The sequence below is a fragment of the Corvus hawaiiensis genome, chromosome 9 (genome assembly GCF_020740725.1).
Source record: "Corvus hawaiiensis isolate bCorHaw1 chromosome 9, bCorHaw1.pri.cur, whole genome shotgun sequence".
Lineage (NCBI taxonomy): Eukaryota > Metazoa > Chordata > Aves > Passeriformes > Corvidae > Corvus > Corvus hawaiiensis.
Window position 1 is genome coordinate 23,973,236 of NC_063221.1, and position 12,312 is coordinate 23,985,547.

Below are 12,312 nucleotides of genomic sequence, written 5' to 3' on the forward strand. Positions count from 1 at the left end.
TAGACTGGCTTGTGGGGACACAGCCAGTGCTAGTTGGCACCCTTTTAGTTTTCAACACACTGTGGTCTCTTACGAGTAAAGGTGCTATTTTTACCACTTTTGCAGGAAGCGCATTATCCCCGTTTCAGAAACAAAACCAGGATTGCAGTACTATCTGCTGTCTACAGACCAGTGTTTTCATACTCTTAAGTCTCCAACAGATTCAAAGAAAAATGTATTACAAGTGTCCAGTTTAGTTGGAAGGAATTTTTAAGCCCTTTATGTTTAACTCTTAGGTTAGTATCCAACATCTTCACTGACTAAAGTTTCACACAAGACCTTCCTGGGGGCAGGTGAAGGAAACACTTGCATTACTCCAATATGATACGAAGTAAATGCCCCTGTCATGTCTGCTGAGGTGAAAGCCTGTTTAAGTTTACATATTTACACTGTCCATACTGTGCTGTGCATTACCCAAAAGGAAGGCTGTCAGCAGCACGAAGAACTTGGTCTAAAGAGAGACAGAAGCAATCGTAAGGGAAAAGAACAGAGTGCAAGATCTATTTGTCAAAGTGACAGGTGCCTGTTTATTAACTATTGCCTTTAATGACTGCTTGTACACTCAGCTGTGGCTAAGGCAGAAAAGTGCAGGCTGCTGCAAAGTAAAGCCTGCAAAGCAGAGAATCATAAAGATGACAAGGCCTTATTTTGGAAGTAATATCTACAAAGGAACAAGAAAAATGCACTACTAGAAAAATCCCTCAATTCTACACTTAAAACATGAACAAGCTAATTTCAGATGTTGTGAATAATCATTTACAGAATCACAAAATCATTAAGAAAAGACTTCCAAGATCATTAAGCCAAATCTGTAAAGAGCAGCTGTTTTGGCCAGGAATTTATCACAATCTGTTCTTTTTTTTTTTTTTTTTCTTGTGCAATGTCATAGGTATTGCTGAAATATTAAGAGATTTATATTTCAATGTTCTCTCTATACTTCAGACCAAAACTAGGGGCAAATCAGTTTCCATCTCAGCAGATTACCTCCTTCCAAGGTCAAAATTAAAAACAGATACTGTAGCTGAAAAGTCACATGTACACATGTTAAACTCCTTCAACCCTCTCAGAACCTAGTGTTTGTGCTGTTGTTCTAGAGAAAGGAAATAAGGCAGATCACCTTCCTTCCCCTTCCTTTCCTATACTGAAGAACATAATGGGAATCAACTTACCTACCTATTCACATCAGTTCTTAGTATCTGCACTCCCATAATACCAAGCTGACGCGTGTCTTGTTACACAACACCATTTAAAGCATTAGAGGTTTTTTTTTTACTGGAAGGAAATTCTAATACAGTTGAACAAACACCAATGGCTTTACAGCCAGATAAACCCCATTTTTATGAAGGTTTATTTTCTTTTAGTGTATCATCGATGTGGCAGAATGTGCTAAGAATGTCCAAGTGAGTCATCCATCGAGGGTGCAAAGGTAGGTACCGCATGCAGAGAGGGCCTTATCACGAACATGCTGGAGTAGGCGATAGTGACAAAAGCTCCCACCCTATACCTAAGCCCAACCCTTACCTCTTTGGGAGAGGTGAGGACTGAGCCACTTGCCAGTACCGCTGGTTTGGTTACAGACACTGGACTGGTAAAGGCAGAGTCACGGGTGGAGGACAGCGAGCCTGGTTTATGTTCACTTCTGTTGGCTTTCCATGGGCTTGGCTGTATTGAAAAGAACACAAAATACAGGGCAGTAAATGGTAAGGCCCAAGAAGGGGTTGCTTGCAAATTATTGAAATAAATAAACAACATTATGCTGGCTGTTGTATGGATTTTTTTTCCTTCCCTCTGCAAGAACAGTCTCAAAAGGTCCATTTCAACAATCATCATTTTTCCCCTGGCATTGCTATTTTCCCCAAATCACACACAATTCTGGTTCATGGGCACCACCCTTCAGTAAAACACCATTAAGAGCTCAAAGAGAAAATCCAGCATTGCCCTTCATTAATTGGAACCACCACTGTGTAATGCAATTCATCTTACAGCTACCCACAGACAGGAAATTTAAAAAAATCCCAATTAAAATTACACTTCTTAGGGAAACACTGCACGCCACAAAGAAAGGCTTCCAATCACTTGACAGGAAGTTTGCCTGTGCGAGGAAAAAGCGCATCGAGGAAGAGTTTGTTTCGGGTGAGAATGCAAATTGAGAATGCAAATTATTTATTTCCTGGAGCTATGAAAATGTCCATCATTGCACCAATTCAGCAACAACAACAAGAAAAAGAAGCAAGCAGCCAGTTTATTACAGTGCAGGATCACTTGCTGTTTTGCCCTGGATACCCTCTGCAGTATCCCTTTGAATACACTGGCCATTTGGCTGAAGAGCAAAGACTTCAAGGTAAGCTTTTGTTACTTGGAATGTTGTTCTTGAAGCTCTCTTATCAGTCAGGGACAAACACCGTGAAGTGAGAGTCTTTACAAAAACAATCCTAAGAAGAAACTTGTATCAAGTGGCACTAGCAAGACACTATCAGAACATTAAAAATACAGGTTCCTTTGACTTCTGAAGCCACCTTCAAGTCACTAGTAAAATAATTCATGCACAAATAGGATTGAGTTAAATCTGAGATGCAACAGATCTTGCAATCTGCCAGCAATGAGAACAGAGGCACTATTTCAGTATGTTGTCACTGTCTACTGGGTTCTTCTATAAATTTTTAAATAAATAGATTGCATGGGGAGGCCATCAGCTTTACTCTTCCACTCCAACTTAAAAATGAGCATCCCACATTATCAAATGGATTCTATGGCATTCACAGCACACATTAAAAACATCCCCTTCAAAGCCCAGAAATACCCTAATGTGCGCAATACTTATTGCCTGTACTAAAATTAGGGTGCAGTATGACTCTGACAAAAAGTTTCTCTCTGCAGCTCCAGGGTTGCACTGTTCGATTCCCAGCTCTCAGCTGCCCAGTGCTGTTCTCCAGGCTTCCACAAAGGGGCAGCTCAGATAGATCCAAAGACAGACCCCTACTGCTTTCCTGGGGAAGCTGAGTGTGACCTTCACGGATTGCTTGACTGTGAGCTATTAGCCATCTCAGTTAGCCAGGAAGAACATACTTGTTCCACTGCCACCAGTTCTCTTCCTTTCTGAACTACTTGGTACAACTTAACAAAACCATTTTTCATTCAGTTTTCCTGTGACAGCTTTCCAATACTGCTGACTTTGTGAAAGGAATGTTTTGACTCCTCTACTACTTTATGCACTGCAATTCCTGGACAACTTTCTAGAAGTCTTCCATCCTACCACAGCTGCTTTAAGGCTGTGACTTTAAAAAGGCATCAATGCACACAGTTTTTGTGGCTAAGGATATGCTGATACCCCACCTTTTGGTTTTGCTAATGGTCACCATTCATTAACAAAAGCACTGTTGATGACATCAGCAGATAATTCTCAGCACTGCAATCCCCAACACTGAGGAATATCACACTGCCTCATTAACCACAGCACCATGTCAGTGTATAAACACTTAGAAATTAGCAGCTAAATCACCAGGTACATATTTATAGCCTGCTTAACGTGATTGATCTCTTGGGCTACAGATCAAAAATTAATACCTTTTCCACTAGCCAAAGAACATTTCCTGTGTTATCAATACTGTAGTATTTCAGGTATAAATCCAGGTATAATCCAGGCCTACTGGATTCAGTGAAGTAAAAACTTAATTAAAAGGAACTTAGGCAGGTACCACTACATACTGCCATAATCTCTGATTTAAATATAGATAAACAATCTGGAATGCAAATGACCTATGTAACATGTAAAGCAAGCTAACAAAAAAAGCCCTACCACTATTTTTGATGGATGCTGAACCTTCAGATCATAGTTTTATTCCAACTGTGAGCACTGAATAATGTGCTCTTTTTATCTGAGGAATCAAAACCTACATAGTCTAATTTCAGAACATGGTTAGGAAAAGCTTCAAGAGCAGCTCTCCTTGACTGAAGCCAGAGATAATCTAACGGTCTGGTCAGAAACTGTACCTCTGGCCTTTTGTTTCAAAGAACACTCAAAACATCCAGACTAAATCCAGGTCAGACTATGTATACACATGTATCAATCAAGCTGTAAAAGCAAAAATAAAAGCCACAGCAGGCTCCCTACCCATTAGAAGCTGCATTTTGTTTACCTAATCTAAACAAGAACATATATGGACTGTGTGGAATGAAAAGCTCCTTACAAATAACCTTTCTAAGAGGGTCAATTTAACCCAGCACCCCAAGAAGTAGATCAACTGTCAAATTAAGTGTTTAGACAAAAATATTTGATAATCATTTTAACCACTATGATTTTTTCCTGTAGCTGGCAGAATTTAACCTGAATTAACAGACATTTACAAAAGGGAAAGAAGCTCTAAACTTGCTTTCCTACAAAAAAAAGCTGAGTGTCTCTTACTTTTATCTTTGAAGTGTGTAAGAATGATCTATTGTAATCATAGGGAAGATTTTGTTGGAATGTCACAGCCAGCATCAGTAATTAATATATTTTAGAAATCAAAGTATACATCTTTTTAAAGAATAACCTAGCTAACATTTTTTTTAGCTTTTTATATACTTTCACTATCAATTCTTTCAAGTTTCTAAGGCATCTATACATGTTGGTTCTCCAGAAAAATGGACAAGATTAGGCCTAGAACTAAGAAATTTTTTAAAAAAATTACTTGTTTTTTTTTAGCACTACTGTATTTCCTCCAGTAAAAGAACTATAGCACAAACCCTATTGCTCTTCCAGGTTGTTTTTAAGGCTCAACTAAATTACACCTGAATTGCAGGATGTTACAATCTAATCTGATCCTAGCCTCAATTGTTCTGGACACATCAAAGTATTGCAACCCAATAAAGATTTTTCAAGGTAGTCACGTGAACAGCTCAAGCACATAGCAGCACACATTCCACCTCTCCAGCACTGCTTGTTTTGTCTAATTAAGATAAGGATTTGTCTAATGCATGAGGACACACCCATTCAAATAGACCTCAGTAGGGACAAAACCAAAAGGCATTTTAACAGAGAACAACTTTAGACCTCGACTGTAAAAGCCACTGCCCCAGAAACAACTGGATTCCAGCTCTTGCTACTTGTCGGGGGGTTGATTCCCTTGATCTGCAGTTCACTAATTTGGTTGGAACCCCCTGTACCTTGGAAGGAGGAGCTGCAGGTTTAGGAACCAGATTTTTGTAGACACTTGGGACAATGGTGGTGGCTTTGTTGCCATTTGCCAGGTGAGAAACAGGTGATGTAAATGCAGCTGAGAAGGCAGCGGAAGGATCCTCTTTTGAAACCTTTTTGATGACCAGCATCTTGGTAGGTTGCTTGGCACTAGGGGGGTTTTCTGTAAAAACAAAACAAGAGATTCTGAAATACAGATATTCAGTCTCAAAACAGCTTCAGTACACTGTTCCAGTTCCTCCCTCTCCATCTTAGACACTACACATCTGAATCTGAGACTGTTACCAGCTGCTCTTTCATTTCAGCTCTGAGCAAAGATACTGGATGTGAACATCTAAATACAATCTTTTCTAATTTAAACACAACAGCTTCCTTGATGCTGAAAGAAATAACCTACAGTGACATCACTTAACAGCCTTGCACCATTCTATAGGAATCAGAAGAGTTATGAGCATTTTTTGGATCAATCATGGATCAGCTTTGTTAGCTCACTAACATAGCAAAAATATTTATGTAACTTATACCTCAAAAGACAGTGCTTTTACAAACAAGCACAGTTAATATTTCTTAGGCCAGATAATCACATTTTCAGGAGCGCAACAACTTTAAAAACGCTAGTAATATAAGCAGGTAAAAGCCCATAAATGTTAATTGTCATTAGGTTTTGAGCAGAACAACAGCTACTAGACAAACAAGCAAAAGAATACAACCCAACAGTACTGCAAAAAGGGTTTCTGAGCTTCTTTTGCATTTGTACTACTTACAGTATCTAACCTAACTAATCCAACTAGATATTAACAAATCTGTGTTTAACTGCTAGAACTAGTACCTTGTTTCACTTTTTTTTTTAAAGGCATAGATTCACAGAGTACATCAGGATCCAAAGCAAGGCTGTTCTGAGTTTAAAAAAATCAACTAAACTCAAACCACAGAATTATGACAGTTTTGCTGTATTTCCACTATGAAGATCCCAAGTCAGGAACTAATGTCGAGTTCACTCCAATCTGCTCTGCCCTTCAAGTGATGTCTGTGTGAAATGGTAACTGCAGCACGACAGGAAGCGAACACAGAACAGTGACATTACTGCCACTGGCTGGTTTTTTATGACAAGACAAGCACAATTTCAAATAGACACAAAGGCCAAGAGACTGGGGAAGACTGTGGGAGGAAAACAGCAAAGGACAGAAAGCAGCAAACTGTCTCCTTCACTTAAGTCCTTAAAGTATTTCTGAGTGAAAAACCCAGCATTTAAACACCAGTTACAATTTTCTGCTCCATCATCAGCATTATGTACAGTGACCTTTACCTACCCCATACTCCAGAAGGTGTCCCTAAAGGTTTGTTCTGGTTGTTTTGTCTTCCAGCTTCTGGATTCAAAGATGGCTGTAAAAAGACAATGCAAATGACTATATTGTTCTATCATAGAAAACAAAAAAAATAATCAGTATTAACATAACATTTTGTTTCCAGGAACCCAGAGTATGGGTAGATTTCTCTGAACAGCACCTAAAGTGGAAGAGAGTGTTTTGCCACAAAGACATCTAAAAATCAAGTTTGCATTCTCCCTGGTTTCTGCTGTATTTCCAATGGAACTATCAGAGGGTTCAGGATAAGCCCTCTAGTCTTCTACTATGGTTAAGTAGATTCTACCAATCAGTACATGTATAAAAAAATTAGGTATTTGGTCAGCAGCTCAAAAAATAAAATAGAATCCACATCATCACTACATGAAGAATCTATCCTAATTTCATAAATATTTTAATACAATAATTGTGCATCAGCCAATTAAAAGAAAACCACCCCAAAGCAGTACTAGATTCATAATGTAAAGGAATATATTTACTGACAAAAAAAAGCTACATTTAAATTGATATCAAACTTCAGAGTCCACTTTTTAGGGCAAGAGTGCACGCAGACTCTGTGCTCTCTGCAGACTTACCCGGGGTTCAGTTTCAGAATTCAACTTGGTGGAACAACTACAGATATGTCCAATCTCAAAGCAGAGTGCAGAAAATCTAAGCATCCAATGACAAGTGTTCCTGATTAGCTATTCCTCTTCCTGTGTCCCAAATAACCTCAGTTCAAATACAGCCATCTTTTTCCTCTTTCTAATGAATCTCTCATATGTCAGTTACTATGGTGACAGCATAACTCTCTAATAGCGAGCATCTGACATAGTAGGTATTCGTGTTCTGTAAGAGTTAGGAAAAAATGTCACACCATAGCATAAATTCCTGCCTCAGTCCCTAGAAATTAATCTGTTTAAGAGCTTCAATTTTTAGCTACAGGTCAGTTTTACAGTAGACATGCTCACACTTAGACTAACAACATGCTTTGCGAACCTTTCAGGAAAAGTGCTGTCAGCCACGCAGGCCTAACAGCTACACACTTAACCACAGCATACATCAGTTTCACCACTATGGCAAAAACAATACAGGGGTTACTAAATAAAGCTTGCTGCTAGCCAGCACGTGGTATTGTCATCTTAAAAATGAGGGAAGTAATTAGAGAACAGCCATGTAGTTGGGGAAGGCACTCATCAAGGCAAAGAGAATGAAGTACGTGGAATAAAGATTTAGACCAAGATAGACAACAACAGATTGCACAGTCACAGTCATTGCAATATTTCTAGATTTCAACAGACTTTTGACAGTCAAAAAAACAGGCTTATAGAAATTCTGAATTACAGTATTCTTGAGAAATCAGGTAACAGAAATCGACACGCAAGCTTTATCCCTGTTTTCCAGCTGCTAACCACCCTGTGATGCAGGCTCCTGCTCCAAGCAGCAGCAGCTGAACAAGAGCATGCAATCACTTCCCAGGCACTTCACTGAAAAAAACCCCAGCAGCTTAAATCAAACTGCCTCCTGTGGCAGTTTAAGTGTAGGTTCTGGATTTTGGCTTGAAGCAGCTGGAGGCATTAGTGTATTTCACTCTGACACGTAAATTCCTGAGCAAAAGCCATCAAACTGCCACAACAATTTCAGTTGTGAACAGCCTTCCAGAGACAAATGCTGAAGAAGACAGCAAAAACCTCATGATGATGATACATGCAAGTGTGCACAGTATCACCAGAACCTCTCATTACAGGAGGCAGCAAAGGCTTTAGCACTGAAGATAAAGACAGAGGAATTGCATTAGGGGAAAGGACAGAGTTACCAGAACCTTACACATGATACTCCCCTCATTACACTGGTCAAGAAGAGCCTAGAGACAGCAAGAAATAGATGCAAAAAGAAAAACACATGGTCTAATAATAAAACACTCTTCAGGGGTCAGAAGAAATAGAATTAAATTGAAAAGAGAAAGTAGAAAAGGTGCACATCTCTCAAAGCATTAGCATTAAGGAAGGTACATGGTAAGGATGAAAGCTGTAAAGTCCAAGTACTATTTGATAAAGTTTGAAAAACGAAAGATACTCCAGTAAAAATAGAGTCAGGATGTAAGAGACTATCATACTGATAATACCACGTGAATCAAAATGCTGAGTAAGAAGGAAGTTGGTGAACTGGAGATAGTGATGGAAGAAATGGCTCAAGAAACCCTGATCCACAGATAAACAGAGAGAGAGGGGAAAACATCTCTGATAATACTATTCCAGAAGATTCAAGGCAGACGGTTGCAAAGGTCTGAGCATGTCATGAACAAGCTTGGGAAGGTTATCGCAAACACCAACATGTATCAGAGTGAAGGAGACAGGAAGACTGAAGCAGGCATACTGAAGATAAGCCGAACAGATGTATTTCTAGGAGCAAAAAAAAAGGCTTTGTAAGCAAAGACACAAAGTCAATGCAACTACTCTTCCTCTGCCACCTTATGGGTTTCGCTGAAGACCTAGCTTGAATGTTACAATGCCTTCAATTCACAATAACCATTTTGCAAAACATATGAGCCAAACCCCATAATCCAACAGGTCGCCAAGTCCTGAGGGCTCTGGGTATCAATCAGCATCCTATCAGTGTCGGATTAATTTTATTAAATTTGTTGTGTCTCAAACGTGGAACAGAATGCAACTTTAGGTCCTCATCACCTATCAATGCTAATACAAATGAGATCGAAAAGCCACTTCTCACACCTGCCACTTCTAGTGAGAAGCTACACACTTACAAAGTCTTCCTCCTCAAACTGCAAATGCTCTTTATCTTCCTTCTTCTCTTCCCTGGATTCAACAGGCAGCTTTTCTTGAAAGGCGGAACTTTTCCGAGAATGGAAGTTGCCATTCCAGTGGCGATGAACTCCAGTTCCTCCTCCTCCACGCTGGCTCACACCATCATGGCCCCGTGAGGGACCATGCCAGCCAGGCTGACTGCCAGAAAGCCCAACATGAGCTCCTTTAGAAACACCAGAATCTACAGAATCATGGCGGAGAAGGGACGGCTGATGCCAGCAGTCTAAACAAAAGGAGATAAGGATGCAAATAAGAAAAATCAACACAATATACAGAATACTGGAAATATCAGGTTGTCTTTCTTGTTGTTCAGCCAGTGTTCACTAAGTAACTGCTGAGCTGAACTTACTAAGTACTGTGTAATTATATCAGAAAACAAACCAAGCTACACAATGCACATACAGCTACCATGAAAACCCCTTAAGGCCTGAGCACATTGTATGGGAGAAGAGAGTAGTACAACTTCCTCATAGGATGTTTTGAAAAGGTACAGTCTGGGAGGATGTTTCTATTCTGCTGAATTCTTCATTTTGTAGAACATTTCAAAATGTTTGCTCTCAGGCTGCATTCTGATCCTTCTTACTCACCTCCTGCAGTTCGGAGGGGCCCATTATTGAAAAATCCATCGGAAGAGTTGTGTCTCCTGCGGCTCACGCCAAAGCGGCCCTCCCCCCGTGGAAGATGCTCTCCATGTTTCTCAAAGGTGGCTGCAGGGGACTGCGGAAAGTAAAAAGTCATGTAATGAAGCACTCATTTGGACTCTCCAGGAGCCTGTCCGTCCAACAGTGACATTTGGCTAATTGAAAAAAACCACCAAGCCACACATTCCTGTACGAGTTTTCAATACAGCATCCATATCTATATTGATTAGCCAGCAATGTCAATGAGCCTGGATCTGATCAGAACAGCTCACAAATCCACCTGTCTCACGTAGAATCACAGAGAACCTAATGCACTCATCTTACCCATGGTCAAGAGCTGTGAAAGGAGGTGATCTGTATTACTGTTACCTTGGTTGACTGTGGTGTTGAGAAGTTAAGCCAGGCAGGAACAAAGTCATGCTGCGCCATTTAGGTCCAGTGTCTCCCTTCAATAAAATGAGGCATCAAACCTCATGGCCAGGATCTGTAAATGAAAAGAACACTCCCTGTCATCTTATCCAAACTGAAATAATAATACAATTTACCTCCTAAAGTTTGGCCTATACAAATAGGAGGGGGAAAGTGCTGAAGTTTTTCATATTATACTTGAACATTTTTCTTGTCCTGCTGACTTTACTCCTCTGACTGAAACAGGTAAGAACTCCAACATTCCCCGTTACTTCCTGTTTACACTTAACAAACCCATGAAGCTCATGATAGAATGGGTGTGGAGGGGGAAGGAAACAGAACGAATGGCACAGAAAAGCCATACAAGGCAGATGTAAAAATCAAGATACGACAGAATTTGGAGTACAATTCTTCACTGATCATTGTCTCACAGCCTGCAAAGGGGTGACCATTGCATGTTTTATTCCAGAGGCTGTAAATCAAATATGACCAACTTGTGATGTTAAGAGACATTTAGAGCAGATCAGAGACCTGAAAGACAACCATATGCCAGCTCCTGAACTCCTATGTGCTTTCCAACAGATCACAGCAATTTTTACTGCTCAAAATGATGAACATTTCACTATTGCTCTGTATAAATGAATTCCATCTTTTTTTGTGGAAGGTTCTCCAATTTACCATTTTGCTTTACTTTTCAACTTTAGTTTATCTAGAAGCAAGTCAATACAGTATAGCAAAGTAGTAAGTACATATGATCACTTACCCTGAGTTTGGCCTCTGCAGTCCAATGTCCTCAGTTTGTGTGCTTCAGTGACCTCTGGGTTCTTTCCTTCTCCAGAATTCTGGAAGGCCAGCCTTGAGGCAACAGTGCGTCTCAAAGCAGAGCACGAGAGGCCGCACTTCGTGCCAACTGTGCCCTTCACCCCCTCAGCTGCTCATTTTACCCTCTCTTTGCACTCTCACTACAAAAAAAAGATACCTAAGAAGGTAATTTATATTTAAAAAAGCCACGCCCACGTTCACCTCATTAAATTTCCTCTGGTTATGGTAGTACAGAAGTCAGCCTTTACATTACAAAAAGGTTTGTCAAGTCTGCATGACAACATTCAGAGCAACATCATGGTTAATACTGAACACATACACTCAAAGCTGCTGGACAGTTCATGATCTGCAGCAGATCAACCTAAATGCTCTGGAAAAAAGATGTTACGTAAAAATGTTTGCCCTAAATGCTGAGATCTAAACAAGAAGCATCTGCCCAAGTGCTCTTAAAATATAAATTTCATTTTTATCACATACATCTGCTAAAAAAAGGTAAAATATTTTAAAAAACGAATGTTAGGATATACTCTAGTCTTCACGTAACTTGGCTAATGCTCCACAGAGCTAAGCACTACTTGATATAAAGCTCAGAAGCAGGCACAAATGTTCTCCCTGTTCTTCACCATTTACATGCTGAAACATAGGTCACATGAACAAAAAAAGCCAGGTCCAAAAATAATCTCTTCTACTCTATTTTTTGTAGACTGGGTGCTGCTTTTAAAGGGACACAATTATCCACAAGAGCTTCTTGTTCTACAGTGAAGAGTTCACTTCTGGGTCATAGTCCTCTTCCATCAAAGAAGTGAGACAGGAACTACCGTCACTGTAAAAAACCAAACAAAACTCCGTCAATACAAGTGGCATAAACATGACAAAGTATGACTAAAGAGAAGAACAGAAAGGGAAATCAAGCAACTATAGTGCAAGTGCCAAAAGCTATTTGATCTCTGATCAAAACAAAACCTGAAATAATCTAATTAAAAGAAGAGTCCCTGAAAAGGGCATTTTCACTTTTAAATGATCACTTCCCAGAGTTAGTCCACAAAAGAGCAACAAAACCA

General features: G+C 39.8%; 1 protein-coding gene across 1 annotated transcript in view; it reads right to left on the reverse strand.

The window, feature by feature from the left end:
* GPBP1L1 (GC-rich promoter binding protein 1 like 1) overlaps window positions 1-12,312 on the reverse strand; it is a 31,771-nt gene that overhangs the window by 5,019 nt on the left and 14,440 nt on the right. The window contains exons 2-8 of the mRNA XM_048313658.1: window positions 11,193-12,074; window positions 10,391-10,505; window positions 9,968-10,097; window positions 9,320-9,603; window positions 6,523-6,595; window positions 5,182-5,375; window positions 1,561-1,701 (exon numbers count right to left, since the gene is read on the reverse strand). Coding sequence (XP_048169615.1) covers window positions 1,561-1,701; window positions 5,182-5,375; window positions 6,523-6,595; window positions 9,320-9,603; window positions 9,968-10,097; window positions 10,391-10,450 — 882 coding nt within the window. The 5' untranslated portion in view covers window positions 10,451-10,505; window positions 11,193-12,074. The remainder of the gene's footprint in view (window positions 1-1,560; window positions 1,702-5,181; window positions 5,376-6,522; window positions 6,596-9,319; window positions 9,604-9,967; window positions 10,098-10,390; window positions 10,506-11,192; window positions 12,075-12,312) is intronic.